General features: G+C 37.8%; 2 protein-coding genes across 4 annotated transcripts; both read left to right on the forward strand.

Annotated features, from left to right (window-relative positions):
* Positions 1-3244: 3244 nt before the first annotated feature.
* LOC146362036 (cytochrome P450 2J4-like) lies at positions 3245-12261 on the forward strand. 2 transcript variants are annotated; one of them, XM_084921183.1, is made up of 9 exons: positions 3245-4012; positions 4961-5123; positions 5262-5411; positions 5517-5677; positions 8049-8225; positions 8328-8466; positions 9049-9236; positions 10621-10762; positions 10915-12261. In XM_084921183.1, the coding sequence occupies exons 1-9, from the start codon at positions 3812-3814 to the stop codon at positions 11088-11090; spliced, it is 1497 nt and encodes a 498-aa protein (XP_084777309.1). In that variant the 5' UTR covers positions 3245-3811; the 3' UTR covers positions 11091-12261. The 2 variants fall into 2 exon arrangements, with proteins under 2 accessions (XP_084777309.1, XP_084777310.1); XM_084921184.1 differs by having other exon boundaries at positions 4961-5097; positions 5262-5392.
* A 560-nt stretch (positions 12262-12821) lies between these two features.
* On the forward strand, positions 12822-17421 carry LOC146362037 (cytochrome P450 2J2-like). 2 transcript variants are annotated; one of them, XM_084921162.1, is made up of 9 exons: positions 12822-13124; positions 13706-13852; positions 14029-14143; positions 14319-14479; positions 15372-15548; positions 15639-15777; positions 16036-16223; positions 16510-16651; positions 16926-17421. In XM_084921162.1, exons 1-9 carry the CDS (start codon positions 12912-12914, stop codon positions 17099-17101), a joined length of 1458 nt encoding a protein of 485 aa, XP_084777288.1. In that variant the 5' UTR covers positions 12822-12911; the 3' UTR covers positions 17102-17421. The 2 variants fall into 2 exon arrangements, with proteins under 2 accessions (XP_084777288.1, XP_084777287.1); XM_084921161.1 differs by having other exon boundaries at positions 12823-13124; positions 13706-13868; positions 14013-14162.
* Positions 17422-19034: the final 1613 nt, after the last annotated feature.

Below are 19034 nucleotides of genomic sequence, written 5' to 3' on the forward strand. Positions count from 1 at the left end.
CCACACTGATTAAAGATGAAAGAATTTAGACAGTTTGTAACTCCGCAGTAATGTAATGCCGCAGTGTTTGTTTGATTTTGGGACCTGAAGCGGAATTTGGGCCCGGAAACGGCTAATGACGTCAGACTTAAAGACCAAATTGGATCTAAAAAGCTAGACATCCACATCATTGGTATAATAAGGTTATCATATTGGCTTCAAAATTTGCAACCAGACTTCTTTTTTTCTTTCCTCGTGTTCTACTTACATGAGTCAACCATGTTTTTTTAGAATTAAACATGCGTAATTGTTAGCTTGGTAGTTCGTATTCAGGCTTGACTGCCATTGAAAGGACTTAAATTGTGAAAAGAAAAAGAAAAAAAACTCTTCCAAGCACACAAACAAGATGTTTGATGGAAGCTATATCATTGTTTTATTCAGCCAGTTAATAATGCAGCACTCAATAGTTTGGCCTCTCCATCATTATGAAATGGTACAAAGTTACTGGACACTGTTTACATATCTACATATACATGTCTTTGTTCTCTTTTCTTTAGGAGGTGGGTTGGCTGTGCTGGTGGGTTATTCTTTGTTTTAAGCAGGAAATAATTGTTTTTCCCTCACAATGTCAATCACCGATATTACTGATACAGTAATCAGTACTTCATACATAATTTTATGTGTAGCCTTTTTTAGACTTGTAGTCAAGACCGCCTAATCCGAGACCAAGACAAGACCAAGACCAGAGGGTATCGAGACCAAGACAAGACCAAGACCAGAGGGTATCGAGACCAAGACAAGACCAAGACCAAGACCAAGTTGAGATGAGACCAAGACCGAGACCGAGTCGAGACGAGACCAAGACCGAGACCGAGACAAAAAAAGTCTTTAAACTGCAGCCAGATGCTGCTTCGTTTACGGGTGTCAGGCATATTTATGTGTTTTTGCTTTCGCACAGCCCTCCTCACCGCTGTCTACTGTCTCACTCACTTACTGAGAGGACAGATGGATGCTCCACTTGACTGTCGCGTCTCTCACCCTCTCTGTTTTTCACATAATGATATTATCCTATATCCTCGCATGTGATTGGCCACAATATGGAGTGATTGGAGCATAACTGAGCCACTTTGTGAGAGCTGAGCAGCAAAAGGAAATTAAGTGAGGGTAGAAATGATTGAAAGATTATTATGGTCTGTTTTGAGTTTTGTTCAAAAAAGAAAGACTTATATATATATATATATATATATATATATATATATATATATATATATATATATATATATATACACACACACACACACACACTTCTATATACATATGCAGGACACCTTAAACTAGTTTTTTAATTAAGCAGCAAGGCAGAACAAAGTCGGGCCTGTATCAAGACACAGGGACTAAACCCCAATTCAACCAGACCCAGAACTGATCCAGAATCAAAACAGGACTACAACAGTAAACAAGACAGAACCAGAATCAGAACTAGATGTTAGTAGCACTAAAAATCATCATAGACCTGCACTACACTTATTTTTTAATTCTACCAAAGTACAATATTTAGATTGAGAAATGTTTATATAATTATTTAGTCTTGTTGTGCAAACAAACCTGCATAACTTAATAAATATAGAAAAGTAACAAATGGTATCTAAAAAGAAACACTAGGTACATACATGTTCTGATGAGTTTTGGCAAACAACCATTTGACTAACATGTGTGTCTCACCTGCTCTTGTTCCATCTCTGTTCTGTCGTCATTCTCTCTCTCTCTCTCTCCCTTTCTCTCCCTCTCTCTCTCTCTCTCTGTTCCTCTCTCTCCCTCTCTCTCTCTCTCTCTGCTCCTCTCTCTCCCTCTCTGTTCCTCTCTCCCTCTTTGTGCTGACAATCAAGCCAAACACCAACATCATCAAATATACAGTTGAAACCAGATATTTACACACTCTTCAGATAAAAACACAAACACTTTTTTAATTGTAACATCAAATCAGACTAAATGTTTATTTTTTTAGATTGATAAATATAAAAACATATTTGTTAACTTTATTCTGAGCCACACTTATGGAGGTCCACAATTCTTTTCCAGGTGTTTTGGTTGACGTCTCTTGATTTTCCCATGTCACAGAAACAGGCTCTGTGTTTTGCCTTATATGCATCCACAGGTGTGCCACCAATTTACTCACATGGACTCTACTAACCTATCAGAAGCTTCTTCAGCTCAGAATGGAATCGTCTGGAGTTTTCTTATTAATTAACAATAAACTTAGTGTATATGTGCTCCTAAATTTGATGAAAGTGATTAAAATAGACAGCTCCCTCTTTTTATTCTGACATTTAACTAATTCAAAAGATATTTCAACATTTATTTATCTAAAACAAAAGTTTATTCTAAATTGATGTCTAACAGTAAAAAAAAGTTTTTATGTTTTCTCCCTAAAGCAGCGGTCTCCAACCTTTTTTGCGCCACGGACCGGTTTATGCCTGGTTTATTTTCACGGACCGGCCTTTAAGGTGTCGCGGATAAATACAACAAAATAAAACTAGTACCGGTACCGAAAAAAAGAAGATTTATTCATAACACACGTGAAAAGACCCAGGAAAACCGAGTTAACGATCAAAACGATAAGAAAATAACGCTGAAAACCGATAAAAAACCTGAAAACCATACATTTCACACCTGAGCCTCAACTCTCGCGGCCCGGTACCAAACGACTCACGGACCGGTACCGGTCCGAGGCCCGGGGGTTGGGGACCGCTGCCCTAAAGTGTATGTAAATATCTGGTTTCAACTGTGAATATACTGCTGTGTATTGAAATTCCTCTTGTTTTGCATAGATATACTGAACAACATCCAAAGCATAATATATAAAATAACATCTACCTGAGTTTTTTCTTTGAAAGAAGCTCCTTATGTCCATTGTTGTGTTCATCAGTACACAATTGAAACCGATTTAGTGAGTTTGTTTAGCCGTGGAGGGTAACAACTGAAAATATGAAATGTAATCTAAGACTCTAAAAAATCAGCATTGCTGTTCGGCTTTTTATTTATCCATTTGTTGATTCACTCGAAGAGCAAGTAACGCAACCAAGTGATCAGTTTGATATCAATCTTTTGTGATACACCGTCATATTTACATTATTAGTTCAGTACGAATGATTTGCTTTGGTACCTGGTCAAACTTAAGGTCTCCTCTGTCTGCAGCAAACTCGCAGGCAGCAGCTTCTCCCCCCTCGCTCACATGGGTGCTGTGCTCAGTCGCCTGGTGCCTGAGCTCGGATCATACCAAAATTAGGGGGAATTTACGACGGTGCGCTCTGTGCTTCGTGTGTTGTTTTTGTTTTATACAGTTGTCAGTCAGGCATCTAACTAACAAATTACACTCCAAAAGACCCCATGCTTCTGAAAAAATGACACGGGCTTAAGCCCAGTAAGTCACCCCCCCCCGCTCCGCTGATGGTTGACTCCAAATCTCCCGAACACTATGTCGATTTGAGAACGCAAGACCGAAACAGCGAGACCAAGACCGAGACCAAGACAAAAGTCCGTCGAGACCAAGACCGAGACCAAGACAAAAGTCCGTCGAGACCAAGACCACGTAAAAGTGGTCTCGAGACCGGTCTCGAGACATCCAACTCTAGCCTTTGTGCATGTAATAATGTCCTATGTGTAAAAAAACTGAAAATAACACCACCATTATCAGCTTTTATTTTGAAGGCTAGTCTTAGCTTCACCTTTGTGTTTTAGGTAGTCCACCCATTTATCTGATCGCACTTTGTTTCGTGGTAGCATCACAGTTAAATCACTACAGTAATCCAACATTCGACATTAAGAACTTTAAATGGAGACATTATACAGTGTTCTTGGCTTTGAGTGGATAGATGGAAGGAGCATTTTAATATTTCTCTGTGTTTTCCTGCTGTTGTCTGATATTTGGAAGAACAGAGTGCCGAAAAACTTCCCACCTGGACCGTGGGCTCTCCCGTTTCTCGGTGACATTCATCGCATCAGGCCTGACAGAATACACCTGCAGTTCAGAGAGGTACTCATGTTTACTATTAAGGGAATAGTGTTTTAATTTTAATATCTTTCTTTTCTTTCTTTTTTCCTTAAAAGTACTTTAAGATGTTAGTACTGCAGTAAAAATCAGATAAGGGTAGCTTTACTTTAATTACAAAAATGTTATATAGGAGTAGGTAATGGATAATAGTATAACTTGTGCTTATTTTTACAATATAATACTACAGTATATTTCTAGCTAATTTTCTCTTTCTCTCAATAAAACTTTCTATAAAAATTTAATGCATCGTGGGGTCAACCTGCAAGAAAGGCAGATGCGAAATGAAAAAATGACATAAAAGGTCAAATTTGACAAGATATTTAAATGCAAATGCATTTGCATAGCAACAAAAACAATAAATAACAATACATTTTATAATTGAGCTGTCATGTTTACAAACAAAATGCTGGCATGCATGGATATAAATGCTACCAAAAACATAACCTCCTCTGAAGAGTTAATAATAAAATATCCAAGAATTAAAGGAGCATCTTTTTTCAATGGCCATTACTTATCCTCAGTGGAAGAATATTTGTAATATGGATGTAATAGTTAGTAAAAGGATCTTCTGCCTGTTTAAAGTACTACAGAGCAAGTTCAGGCAAGTCCCCATTTAAAACTCTGGCAATCATTAACTCAGTGAACTTTATCTACAGTTGCCTTTATTCACACAAGAGAGAAGGTTTGTTGCTTGAGTTTGGTTTATGGAGACCACATCAAGAGGGTTCCGTCAGAGCTGCATTTTCGGTTACTTATATTCTCTTTTTAAATATTTTCTCATGTGTTTGCAGTTTGGGTTCTTCTTAAGAGATATAATATTAATGAGGCAACATTGCTGCAATCTTATAGTATCTGCAGTAAAGATGTAGAAGCAGTATTAATTCTCTGAGTACTGTTGAACCACAACATCTGCCTGCTGTCTTTGTTCAGTTTGCAAAGAAATATGGAAACATTTTCACCATCAAACTCTTTGGTGGAAGAACCGTGGTCATTAATAGCTACAAGTTTGTGAAAGAAGCCCTGGTCCAGCAAGGAGATGATTTCATAGATCGACCCACCGTACCACTGTTTGAAGAATTATTTGGCAATGAAGGTTCTGTTTTTCTCTTTTTCATTAAAAAATATATATAGTTAGTGTTTAATACAATGAACAACATAATTGAGACACCAAATCAGGGGTGTAAGGTAGTGTTTCTTATTCAGTCTAATATTGTGTATTGTGTGTTCAAAGGTCTTGTGGGTTCAAATGGTTATCCATGGAAGCAACAGAGGAGATTTGCTCTTCATACACTCAGAAACTTTGGTCTGGGCAGGAAGACTCTGGAGTTATACATCCAGCAGGAGTGCCAGTATCTCTCAGAGGCTTTCACAGAACACCAAGGCATAAAAAACATCTTGGTGACATGATTGGCACCATTCAATAAAGTTTGCTTGCTTTGTTGTGACACTGGGTACTTGTCCCCATATTTTCTGTCTTTATTTGCAGGAAAGCTCTTTAATGTCCAGCTACTGATAAATAATGCTGTGTCGAATATCATCTGCTGTTTGGTGTTTGGGAATCGATTTGAGTACACTGACCGGCAGTACCAGTCCATTCTTCATAATTTCAATGAAATTTTGCGCTTACAGGGAAGCATGTCGATACAGGTGAATCTCCTTCCACCATCCTACATTATGCAGTAATCATATTACATCACAATTTATATAAAATGCAAAAGTCACATTTAAGCAACCACAGTCTCCCTACAGGGTTTCTAATGACAAGGAGCAAAAACAAAGACTGATTTAAAACACACCAAAGGGCAGAGAGGAGGAAGCCAAGTCCTGGCAGATGCAAAGCCCACAGATATAAACAAAATGTCAGACATTTAGAGATTTCTCCAGATACAGACAGACAAACTGGTGGTAGCTAACCAACCAGACATTGTAGTGGAAGACAAGCAGAAGCAGCAGACAGCCGTAGTGATACCGAATGACAGCAACATCAGGAAGAAATAAAACAAGAAGCTGCAGAAGTAACAAGGGCTCAGAGAAGATGTGGAGGGTGAAGGTAACGGTGATCCCAGTGGTAATCAGAGCACTAGGTGCAGTGACTCCCAAACTAGGCGAATGGCTCCAGCAGATCCCAGGAACAACATCAGAGATCTCTGTCCAGAAGAGCACAGTCCTAGGAACAGCTAAGATACTGCACAGGACCCTCAAAAATCCAAGGTCTCTGGTAGAGGGCCCGAGCTTGAAGGATAGACCACCTGTAGGGGTAGGGGGGAATTTTTACAGACATACACACATACATATACACACACACACACACACACACACACACACACACATGCACATATACATATATGTAACACACGGCGACACTAAAGCGGTCACGCCAGAATGTCACGCTAAAAAGAAAGATTCTTTAAAATACAAGGGGGAGCAAGCGAGCCAGATACCATGGGCACAGAGAGGAAGCAGGTCTGATCAGAAACAGTTTATTACTAGGCCAGGGAGCACAAATAAAAACACCCTTAAAATGTACGTAATAAAATGTTGTCAATCTACTAAAACTAAATAAAACAATTCTAAAACCCGTAAAACTACCATTTTCTACATTCACTAAACCCCCCCCCCCTGCTATAATTATGCCACATGTTCATTATGGGTCCATCAGCAGGCCAGGAATTCCTTCTTTAGAGCAGAGTCCACGCCAGCCTCGTCTTCGGCAGACAAGAAAGAGCCTCCCATCTTCTTGTCCTTCTGCTGGCCCATCACTTCCCAGCCCGGCTTGCGTTCTGCACCCGAATCCATCATGCGACCACCGCCACAGCTCCCCTTGCGTCGGTGTCCTGTAAAATAACAAATAGGGGCCAGAACAATGGTCCCAGAAGCGGCCCTGGCTCATGGCCATGGCGACCCTCTCCCAATCCAGCTGCACCCAGTAAACAACAGTAGAGACCCTACTCACAAATGCAGGCAGAGGTAAACCTCTGCCCTGCTGCCAATCACACGCGTTGTCTCTTACTGTTGCCGTTCCATGAGGTCAGGACTGGGTCGCTGCGTCCCGCTGGCCATCTCGCATTAACCTTCCAGTCTGGGGCCTCTCTCCTTCAGTGCTCAGCTAGCCTGTTTTTAAAAGGTCTTTACACAGCTGATAGGCCACCTCTGGACACACCCCTGCCTCAGCAGGTGGTCCCTATCAGCTAATTTGTCCCATGTGCAGCCAGTCCACAGTGGATAAAAACCATGTCACATAAAACACTAAAAACCATGCAATAGAAACAGAATAAAACCATGCAAATAAAACGACACTCATAAATAAACACTAAAAAAATCAGAATAAAACAATATACAAGATAAATACAAATTTCCACTGTGTGACATCTATATATATATATATATATATGCTTCTGCTTGTCTTCCACTACAATGTCCGGTTGGTTAGCTACCACCAGTTTGTCTGTCTGTATCTGGAGAAATCTCTAAATGTCTGTCTATTATTTTTAAATGTTACTAGTACTGAGATGAGACCTGAGTAACTGCATCTCTTTCTATCACATTTTCTTCATGATGAATAACAATAAAGGATCCTTGATCCCAATAGACATCATATTTGTATACGTGTGTTCACAAGTAATATTTATACCTGAGTAGATTTTTTTTTTTATAACAATCAGCTTATAACGGGTAATATGTGGCGCCAAGTGTCTTCAAGTGCTTTTTGAAGCATGTCTTGAAACTTCTAATCTATATGACAACTCCTCATTTTGAAGCATTATCTAAATCAACTTAAATTTCAGTGAACACTGGGGAATATGAACTGGATCTCTCTCATTAAAACAAAAAACAAAAAAATGTTTGCTGACATTGCCCTCAAATATTTTTCTCTTGGTAATTATATTTCTACCACCAGCTTTGCCACTGTGGAATTCCTGTTAGAAGTGTGTTAGATTTCAATTCAGAATTCTTTGAATGCACAGCATGATATGTCCAGTCATGAAAAGATGGTTTAATCTGGCTTCCTGTTCTGTAGATGTACAACATAATTCCCTGGCTGATGAAGTGGTTACCTGGACCTCATAAGACAATTTTCACTCTGACACAGGAGGTAAAGGACTTTATAGAAATCAGGATCAAAGACCACAAAGAAACCCTTAACCAAGCGTCACCGAGAGACTATATTGATGCCTTTCTTATAGAAATGGCAAAGGTGAGTGTTGTGTTTGAGCTCCATCATGTTTGTTCATTTTGGTGTTGTAATGCAACCTGAAATATAAGATATTTTAATTTCTGCTGCTTGGACCGTTGATAGAACGAGGGCAAAGATTCAAGTTTTTCTCTCAGTACCTTACATGCTTGCACCATGGACCTGTTTTTTGCTGGAACTGAAACTACTACCACTACTTTACGTTGGGGGTTGCTTTACATGATCTACTACCCTGATATACAAGGTACGTGTGTAATACCCAACACTACTATGTATTTTGTCATGTCGGTCTTGTACTGTGAGAAAAAGCATGCAGGTTGTGTTAGTCATCTACATAATACACAAAACAGAGTTTATGATAGTCTCATCATTTTTTTTAGCATGTTTTGATTTCTAGTTGGGAATCAGTTAGTTTCCAGAGTAGATCCTGGCATTATTTATCAGAAAACAGGAAGACCACATATGTGGTCATGAAGCTGACAATAAAAAATCAATATGCGAAGATAGCCGATTGACATTCATATAGACTTTCCACCTTTCAATAAACATATGTTTGAATGTTTCGTAGCTTGTTGTGTTGACAAATATTAACAAATTCGCAAATACTAAAACTGAAAATATATTTCCTGTTTATGTTTCTAATTATGTTTGATCTGAAGTTAATAATTCAGTATTGGTAGTAACTGTTTTTTCTTAAGTACGTTTTTATTTTTACATTAATAACCTGAAATTGTTTCTCACAGTCAATTTAAAATTTTCATTTACTTTTAGATAAATATAATAACCTTCAAACAGACTCTGATTGTATCCTTTTTTCACTGTGCAGAGAGAGTTCAAGCTGAGATTGATGCTGTGGTTGGTTCGTCCAGACAGCCCTCTGTGAGTGACCGAGAAAACATGCCCTATACTGATGCTGTCATTCATGAGATTCAGAGAATGGCCAACATCATTCCTCTCAATGTGCTTCATATGACAAACAAGGAAACTACAGTGGATAAATACACAATCCCAAAGGTACACAAACCATAATACTTTCTGGCAGTTTCGCTGTAGAATAAAGTATTCCTTGTCTACCAATTTAGCAACTTGAGGCTGACTTGAAAAGTCAATCCTGATGTTACACTTAAAATAACCAATGAAGCAGCTTTAAAAAGCACATTTAAAGCCTGGTATAAAAATAGTGTAACACTCACTATCAACTGTACTCTCTTGATGTATGATCAATCATCCAGGTAAGTAAATCCCAAAAGGTTGATTCTGTTCATCTGAACGTTTCTCCCACTGAAAAAGCTACGTCAAGATGAACAGAATCAACTTTTTGGTATCAACTGAACTGTGTGTTAATGCTTTTACGATTTAAAGTTAGGAATGTGGTAAATTTAGATAGGCATGTAAGTAAATTTAAGTAAAGTCATGTTTTGCTAGGCAAGATTGATCCACTCCATTATACCACATGGACCCGGAAAGTAAAGTGTATTTGTGATGTAAGATGGTGAAAATATTCTTCCTCCTCAAAATTATCCAGATATTATGCAGTCCTTAAAATGACTTATGTAATGCTTAAATAATTCACAGTACCATGCCTGTGTAGATTTCTCAACAATATATGGTAACTTCTGACTCCTAAAAAGTAACATGGCAGCAGCCAAAATGCTAACCCATCAAAATGCAGAGTTTTGTAACTACACAGTGGCTGAGTCCATTTTTAGTCTGTGGTTATGTGCAGAATAAATACATGAGGTCCAAAAATAGATCTCTGTGGCACACCTGTGCTAATGGATTACATTAGTATTACATCAGGGCTCTGTATTACAGTGATTCCTGACTACACATAAGGATACTCTTATGGCCCTGCATAGACTGCCTTTTGTCCTGCAACAGATAGAGTAGATGTCAAATCATACGGCCACAATTTTTTTTTTTCAAAACAGCAATGACTTAGCATGGTTTCTCTCTAGTTTCTCTGAAATACTGTATGTAATGACAATGCAACTTCAAATCAAATAAAAAGGTCAACTTCATTACTGTTCTCATATTAACTCAAACCAATAATTGAAAGTGAGAAATTAATGTGAATAGACACACTAGTAAAAATTTGAAATTTTGAGAAAACAGATAAATTTTTTAACACCTACGATTAAAGGTTAAAAACATCTAAACCAACCATTGCACTTGTCCCTGGTTCTTAATTAACAGGCATTATACACTTTGTAGTTTGACACAATTGCATACTAAAAAGCTCTTTTGGACATTCTGACAATGTTACGTTGCCTTTTTCCATCAGCTCACCTTCTGTTATATGGCAAATTAAACCAATATACTTGAATAACAATTTTTAATTGTTTTTATTTCTTTCAATTTTAGTATTTTGGTTATTTTTATAGTATTTTTTGTGCAGGGTACCATGATCGTGGCTACCCTGGACTCAGTCCTACATGATGAGTCAGTGTGGGAAACTCCACACTCTTTCAACCCTCAACACTTTCTGGACAAGGATGGTAAATTTCGCAAGAGAGATGCTTTCCTTCCATTTTCTGCAGGTTTGTTGTACATTAAAGCCTCTTGTACTGTTTTAGCCAAGGCAAAATGGCATGCATCCTTGGTTTGTTGCAGAAGTGTAGTAAACTCTATGATATAGTGAATATCTTGTAAATGTTTTGAATAAAACTCATGCCTTATTGTTTATTCTCAGGCAAGCGTGTGTGTCTTGGAGAACAGCTGGCCAGGATGGAGTTGTTTTTGTTTTTCACCTCCCTCCTTCAGAGGTTTTCTCTTTCGCCACCTGCTGGAGAGCAGCCCAGTCTGGAGTTCCAGTTGGGAGCCGCACGCTGTCCCAAACCTTACCGCCTCTGTGCTGTACCGCGTTAAACCATGAACTATGACAAAACTGAAATTGTCTGATACTCAATTTGATGAATCAATGTCCTCCATCATATTTGTCATATGAAGCATTATCTATACCTGCTAAATTCTTCTCACCATGGAGACCTTTTAAAAGAACCATTCCATCCACTGTATTCAACAAATAAAAGTATAAAGGTTTACAATATTAAATTACAACTTTTTAAGAGATCACATTCCACTGCATATGCATGATAATCGCTGTCATAAGCAAACATTTACAAGGACTTCAGTAAAGTTTTGACAATAAGATAAATACAGCAGGACAAAAAAAACAGTATTCTGTTTTTAACGTTTAAGAGTAGTACTGCAGAGATATTTACATAGGATTCAAACTTTAATTTACTAAGTTTAATCTACACTTGAGTCAGTGTCTACATTGAAAACAAAAGCCCACCATATCTTGGTGGATTTGCTTGTATGTTTAGGATCAATAACCTATTTCAGTTCAATTATCCAAAAGATGATTTCACATAATCTTTAAGTACTCTATGAAACGATGCTTATTTGATTCAGTGTTTTGAAGTTGATCAGTGCTTGAGGCAGGAATGCAACTCTATAATTTTGCACCACTGTGCTTGATGATTACTCTTAGATTCTGTCTTTGTGTTGCACAAAACCACTCGCTGTGGTTAGTCAGTTTTGTTGGCACTGACAGACCCTCATGAAACAGTGACCTCCTGGTTAATGAAGCTAACACTCGTCAATGATGTGTTTAAAGTATTTTAAGATTCTGGAAATATATCAGAATAGTAAATAATTTTTTTTCTGTTTGCTTTAATGGTATTTTGAAGGTGTTCTGCTAAACGTGGTAATCCTCATCTTGACTTTCCCAATTTCTTTAAAAGAACATAGGAAATCAGTTGTTATTCTACAGTAGACTCTCTATGATATAACCTAATGGGCGGGTTGATTACCAACAATCTTATGTCACTCTTAAACAAGAAGTTTTAAATTCACAAACTATTTTGAAAAGTATATAGGTTTATGTTTATTTGGATATCAGAGGAATGCAGGCAAACCAGGTGGTGACAGGGTGATCTTAATAACCATAATAATTTATTTCAGTTGGTGTGAGTGTTTTTATTTTTCATACCACTGCTTGTTATAAAATGCACAATGTCATAAATAAATTGATTTTCTGCATGCACTTGCCTTTTTCATTATGAGCTTGTGTCAGTGGTGTCAGCTTTAGTCTTTACCTTGGCAGAGGGCAGTAATACAATGAATGACTGGACTGACAGCTATCATTAACAGCTTGTAATCTCCCTACCCCAACTGTTAAATAATGTAGAGGAACTCCCCCAGATGATTTCTTTCTTTACAAATCAGCTGGGTTGTTTAATTTGATTAATGCTTTTTCGCATCCTTCACTGCTGATTGAAACAAAAATCAGTGACAAATAAATTACAATAAGTACAGGAAACACGTGACACGCGAAACAAACAGAGAATGTATCATTTTCAGATGTATGATCAATTAATATAACATATAGGAAAATCATAAAAACTGTTAGATAAAGATTATTAAAGCTATACATGTTAATAATTTCTGTATGTGTGATGATGTGACATGCAACGTTTCCTTTACACTGGGCCATCAGTTAACAAGGAAACACACACACACACAAACACGCTACGATCATCGTAGTAAGATACTTGTTATTGATTTCATGTTTTTATTAAATGCTTTTATTTTGAAGGCCAGCTATCGAACCCACTTGGTTATATAATCACCCACCATTATGTTTAGTGGTGAAATCAAAGTTAAAACAGTAAAGTGACACGAATGAGCGGAGCTATGGAGACATTATACAGCGCTCTCGGCTTGGAGTGGGTTGACGGCAGGAGCATTTTAATTTTTATCTGTCTTTTTCTTCTGCTGGCTCATGTTCTGAAGAACCGAGTGCCGAAAAACTTTCCTCCCGGACCGTGGCCTCTCCCTTTTATTGGTGATCTTCATCGCCTGCAACCTAACAGATTCCATCTGCAGTTCGAACAGGTGTGATACAAAGTAACGATTATTATTATCATTGTTGTTGTTAAGAAGAAGAATATATTCATATAGAAAATGGGGCGACTCGTTTACTGCAAATAGGTAGCTAAAATGGTGCTATAGGTTCCCTTTATTCCTCCGTTATTGGTAATCATTTAGACTTAGATTGGGCTACATGGGGCAGAGCAGTTTTTTTTATTAGACTTTAAAACATTCGGTAACATAACTAACAGCCTACAAGCTTAGTGTGAGCTGCATTTCAAGGCGCTTCTATTGTCCTTTCAGCTTCTACTTTTTGCTGCCGAGTGTCCCGTAAAGAGACATTAAATATTTGTAAGCAAGCATTTCTGTTTTATTTTATTAGCTGCTTTCAGTTCTTGTTTTTGTTTTTATTTGCTTGTTTTGTGGTTGTTGTAGTTTTTAGGACATGGTATCACATGTCGCACTTATCACAGCTGCTACAGTCTTAGTTTTCTTTTGGTAGAATAAAAATGTAAAAGTCAGCTGTATCAGAAAAGTTATTTCTTTTTAAATTATCCTAAAATATGCAAGTGTTGAATAACAAGCTAAATCTACTGTCGATTCAGTTTTCAGAGAAATATGGAAACATTTTCAGCCTTCGAGTCTTTGGTCATAGAGTTGTGATCATTAATGGCTACAAGTCTGTAAAGGAAGCCCTGATCCAACGAGGAGAAGACTTTGCAGATCGTCCCATAATTCCTCTGGTTGACGATGTATTTGGAAATAAAGGTGATTTCATTTCTTTTAATTACACACTTAATATTGGAGTATCAGATGGGCACCAAGTTAGATTTATTAGTGTGACGATGGTGATCAACATGCCTAGTTTCTCTTCCAGTCAAAATATTTCTATTTGTATATGTTTTTTCAAAGGTATTGTAGCTTCCAGTGGTTATCCATGGAAGCAGCGGAGGAGGTTTTCTCTTCAGACACTCAGAAACTTTGGTCTGGGCAAGACGACGTTGGCAGAATTCATCCAGCAGGAGTGCCAGTATCTCACAGAGGCTTTTGCAGACCAGCAAGGCATTAAAAAAATCACACTGTTTGATAGTCTAAGGAACTTGGAAAGAAAAGCGTCTGGACTTCTTTGTTGCTTGAAGATGTTTCACCTCTAATCCAAGAAGCTTCAGAACTGAAGAAGCATTTTCTGTCTCATCCACACTTTATTTTTATTTACAGGAAAGCCTTTTAATGCACAGCCATTGCTAAACAACGCCGTGTCAAACATCATCTGCTGTTTGGTGTTTTCAAATCGATTTGAGTACAGTGATGAGAAGCATCAGTCTATTCTTCAGGACTTCAATGAGCTTTTGTACTTGGAGGTAACCATGTGGGCACAGGTGAGCCTCCTTTAAACCAGGATTCAGTAATCTAATTAAAAGGATTTATGCAAATGCATGTGTCATATTTATTTGAATCACATTATTATAAAAGGCTCTCCTTGAATTGTTCCCTTCCTGAATTGTTCTGTGTCTCAATGATTTGTATATTTGTAAATCATACATAGAGACCACTGATTTAAAGCATCTAAATCTTACTTGAGTCCAGCTTTGATCAGGTTGTTTTTTTGTTTTTGTTTTTTAATCAAGTTTGACTATTAGTATAATGTTCTTTTAGGAAATACTGTGTTAGCTTTATGCCATATGTTGTCTCATCAATATATATTTTTCTAAAGGTCTTGAGGATCATCAAGATGTTGGCAAATGTGAAACAAGCCTTTTGTGTTCTTTTTGGGCAGCAGTGGTTTTGACAGTGAAATTCCCCCATGCAGTTATTTAGGTGTTCTTCTGGGTTCTTTTGTGACCTCCTGGGTGATCAGTGGTGCACTCTTTAAGTCATTTTGGTAGGCCGACCACTCCTATGAAGGTTCACTACTGTTCCAAGTTTTCTTCATTTGTGGATAAGGGCTCTGATGTTTTTTGGTGGAGTCCCAGCGACTTAGAAATGTCTTTATAAGCCGTTCTCAGGTGCTTTAAGATCTTTTAGCCTCCTTTACTTTGTCAGACAGGTTCTATTTAAGTGATTTAAAAGGTCTTTACAAAAAATGGGATTAATCATAGTCAATTCATGATTTAACAAGAGAGTTCTTTACTTTTTCACATAGGGACATACAGTAATGTGGATCTCTCTTTGAAAGCTAATTAATTTAGTACATTTTTATTAAATAAATAGAAATGTCATAGATATATCCACGCTGTCTGACAAGTTAGTGACTGTCCTCCTGCGCTGTAGATGTACAACGCAATGCCCTGGCTGATGAAGTGGGTGCCCGGACCTCATCAGAAGACATTTACTCTGATCAAGAATATAAATAATTTCATAGAAAACAGGATCAGTGAACACAAAGAAGACTTTAACCCATCATCTCCGAGAGACTACATCGACTCCTTTCTCATAGAAATGGAAAAGGTGAGTGTTGTCCTGCATCTCTGCTGTTTTTGTTCTTTTTACATTTTTAATGAAATGTCATCAGTTTTTTTTCATCTTTGCCTCTAACAGAATGAAGGCAATGATTCAAGTTTTGATCTCAGTAGTTTGCATGCTTGCACCCTTGACCTCTTTGGTGCTGGAACTGAAACTACTACCACTACTTTATACTGGGGCCTTCTATATATGATCCACTATCCTGTCATACAAGGTTTGTGACTGAGTAATAGTCACTATGACTACATATTCTGCAAGTATCTCAACTTTATAATGACAGCGGCCTCTTATAGGTCAGTCATTTATATAAAAATTGATTGTTTCTGATGTGACATTGTAATGTGTGTCTCTGTTTAATTTTGTCTCTGGATTGGGTTTTCTCTCAAGTCTATTTTATATATTTACTTAGATTTGAATTGTTTTCTCAACTTTAAAAATCTTGACGTAGACTCACATTATTAACTGTGTACAGAAAAAGTCCAGGCTGAGATCGATGCTGTGATTGGTTCATCCAGACAGCCCTCTATGAGTGACAGAGAAAACATGCCTTATACCGATGCGGTTATTCATGAGATCCAGAGAATGGGCAACATCCTCCCACTGAATTTGTCACACATGACAAACAAGGATACAATATTGGATAAGTACACAATCCCAAAGGTACTCATGCTAAGAATTATTTCACCAAAGCCTTTTGCTTGTTTTTCTGGTTTCTGGTCATATAGCTACTGAATAACTCATTAAATTCAGCAATGGTTTTTTTTTTCAGTCACTTTAAAGCATCGATAAACTCAGAAAGACAGTTTTTGTGCAATATTTATGATGGAAATATCTTAATTAATTGCAGTGGGATAATGGTTAAACATAAAAAACAACCACTGCATTTTGTTCTTAAAAGTTGAGATAATTTTTAAACAAACACAAATTAACTTACCTGTTTCTTCAGGGCACCATGATCCTGCCTTTATTGCACTCTGTACTCAATGATGAGTCAATGTGGGAAACTCCACATTCCTTCAACCCTCAACACTTTTTGGACCAGGATGGTAACTTTAGGAAGAGAGAAGCCTTTATGCCTTTTTCTGCAGGTATGTCAAGAGGGCAGTTTATCTCAGTGAATGTATTCTGTTAATGAATATGTAGGCAAACAACAAGAGAAGTGTTTGAGCAAGCTATGGTAAAAGAAGTGTTACATGTTTCTGCTTGCTGTTAACTGTTCGTGAGCACCGACTTATATCTACAAATTTCTTACATCACTGAGTTTGCAGGGGATCGGTGTCTCTTTTGTGTGTTTCAGAGCTGTAGTAATAATCTCTGTGAGATGAAAGCATAGTGACTGAAACTCTTATTGTGTATTATCAGGCAAGCGTGTGTGTCTCGGGGAGCAGCTTGCCCGAATGGAATTATTCCTGTTCTTTACCTCCCTCCTTCAGAGGTTTTCATTCTCGGCACCTGCTGGAGAGCAGCCCAGTCTGGAGTTCGGACTGGGAACCACTCGTTGTCCCAAACCTTACCGTCTCTGTGCCGCGACACGTTAAATCATCAAGTATAAGCTAAACACGTCTATTTCTTACAGTGTACATTTGTCTTTCATTACATTTTATAATGTCAAGCAGTTTCTGTTTCATCATTATCTATTTCTATTATGTTATGAGCCAGAATGCTGTTTAATAAAACCTTTAGAAATTATATACATATATACTGAAATTTCATATATGCTGTATACAAACTGTATAAAATTCTGACATTATACTACACACTTTTTAATGATTCATTGTTGAGTGATAATCTATGTGCCCTCACTGTGAAGCAGTGGTTTTAAGTGTGCTGAACAAATAAACATGGCCTGACTTGAAAATGTGTGCATGAGTAATATATATTCATCTTTCACTAAATCCAGTTTTGATTGACCTAATCCTTCTTATTCAGTCTGTTTTTTATTAAAGTTCACACTGCTATCAGTCTGAGGTGTCCTTGGCATTTCTCAATGTTTGTATTGTCCAATACAGTTTTGTATTCCTCAGCCATTACCTGGCAACAACACAGTTACAACACTATAAAATGCCCATGTGAATCTGATGTAGTAGTTCTACTCTTCGAGGATCAAGTTGCAGCATGATAATAGAGAATATCTGACTTCATAGTATGACTCGATTCATGCAGCTCAGCGTCATTTAGGGTTCATTGTTTTTTTGTGGTCTCTAACCTTTTCCAGTATCGACTATATGATGTGTGTCATATGACAGTTTCCATTATCTAAAGGTCTCTGCATGGCTGAAAGGTGCCTTGAAAGTGTGTCAGCAAATTCAAGCAGTTTTCAAAGACACCCTTTGCCTGTGCATTGAAGTTTGTTATTCTCATTAACAAAAAGCCATTGCAACAGTATCCTTTCAAGTGTGGAAACAATGGCTTGTGGTCTATTTGTGTAATGAAATGTACAGGCTAAAGTTATTTTGGGAGCGCTCTATATGCCTAAACCACAGCCAAGCACTCCTTTTTGATCTGTGCATGCCTTATTTTGGTACCTTTTAAGGTGGCAGCCTCCCTCGTTGTCCATTGTGGTCCTATAGGAGAATCCCTTCCCAGCTTATTGCGCGGAAGACTTAATTATTATCACAAAGGCTAGTACGGGTGCATCAGTTAAGAAAAGGGACCTTTTAGATCCTAGACCTTTGCCAGACATGCGTCACTGCCTGGTTGTGTGTTTTCTGCTAAGTCATTCAACTAGTGACCCAGATCATGTACCACACCCTGAACAGCTCTGTGGTCTGTGGTAGCTAAATGTTTCTCATGCCGCTATCTTTTGTGGCATCAGACCTGACACAGAAAAAGATGCGCATGCACATTCACACCAGTATTGTACTTTCACATCACGAGCATCCACGTGTCTCCTTGGGTCTGGGCATTGTAAATTTTGTCGTCAGAGGGTTAACGCAAGCCGTCGGTGTACTTTCATGGGTGTTGTGACCACAAAGTTGTCCACAGAAAAACTGCACTACATAGGTTAACAGAAGTCACCCAGGAATTCATGGTGTAAAAATCTGGAAGAATGGAAAGTCTTGTGAATTAGTGTGCTGATGACTTGCTTGTCTGAACCAACAGTGTTTATCTCCTATCTCCTGGAATGTATCAAATCATTTAGCGTGCTGTCGGGAAATTCAGCTGTAGTAAAAGTGAATTTATGCCACTCATAGATGATTTGGGGGTACATTTCTGATTTTTCTGCTGTTCACGTTCCTTGTTCTTAAAACTCCCTGTAAACCCAAACTCTTGATGACTCTTTCTTATCTTATCCATTTTCCCACCAGTGTCATTTATTTAAAAAACAAAACAAAAAAAACAACTGGATTAATAGTTTGCATTTTCATCAGTCATATTTTTATCACTACCTCCAAATCAGACATTTTGGATGGGGCTCTGTTCCCAAATTCATGCTTTTTTTAAATAAGTCATGCTTTTTTATGACCTCTT

The sequence above is a fragment of the Perissodus microlepis genome, chromosome 23 (assembly GCF_051167445.1).
Source record: "Perissodus microlepis isolate ML-2025 ecotype Zambia chromosome 23, ASM5116744v1, whole genome shotgun sequence".
In the NCBI taxonomy this organism is placed as follows: Eukaryota; Metazoa; Chordata; class Actinopteri; order Cichliformes; family Cichlidae; genus Perissodus; species Perissodus microlepis.

Excerpts from the sequence above, each read along its gene's own strand:
- LOC146362036 (XM_084921183.1), top strand. The coding sequence starts at position 3,812 with ATGGAGACATTATACAGTGTTCTTGGCTTTGAGTGGATAGATGGAAGG. Across the intron at positions 5,412-5,516 it reads GGCTTTCACAGAACACCAAG|GAAAGCTCTTTAATGTCCAG; the intron begins GCATAAAAAACA and ends CTTTATTTGCAG. Across the intron at positions 8,226-8,327 it reads TTCTTATAGAAATGGCAAAG|AACGAGGGCAAAGATTCAAG; the intron begins GTGAGTGTTGTG and ends GACCGTTGATAG.
- LOC146362037 (XM_084921161.1), top strand. The coding sequence starts at position 12,912 with ATGAGCGGAGCTATGGAGACATTATACAGCGCTCTCGGCTTGGAGTGG. Across the intron at positions 13,869-14,012 it reads CGATGTATTTGGAAATAAAG|GTATTGTAGCTTCCAGTGGT; the intron begins GTGATTTCATTT and ends GTTTTTTCAAAG. Across the intron at positions 15,549-15,638 it reads TTCTCATAGAAATGGAAAAG|AATGAAGGCAATGATTCAAG; the intron begins GTGAGTGTTGTC and ends TGCCTCTAACAG.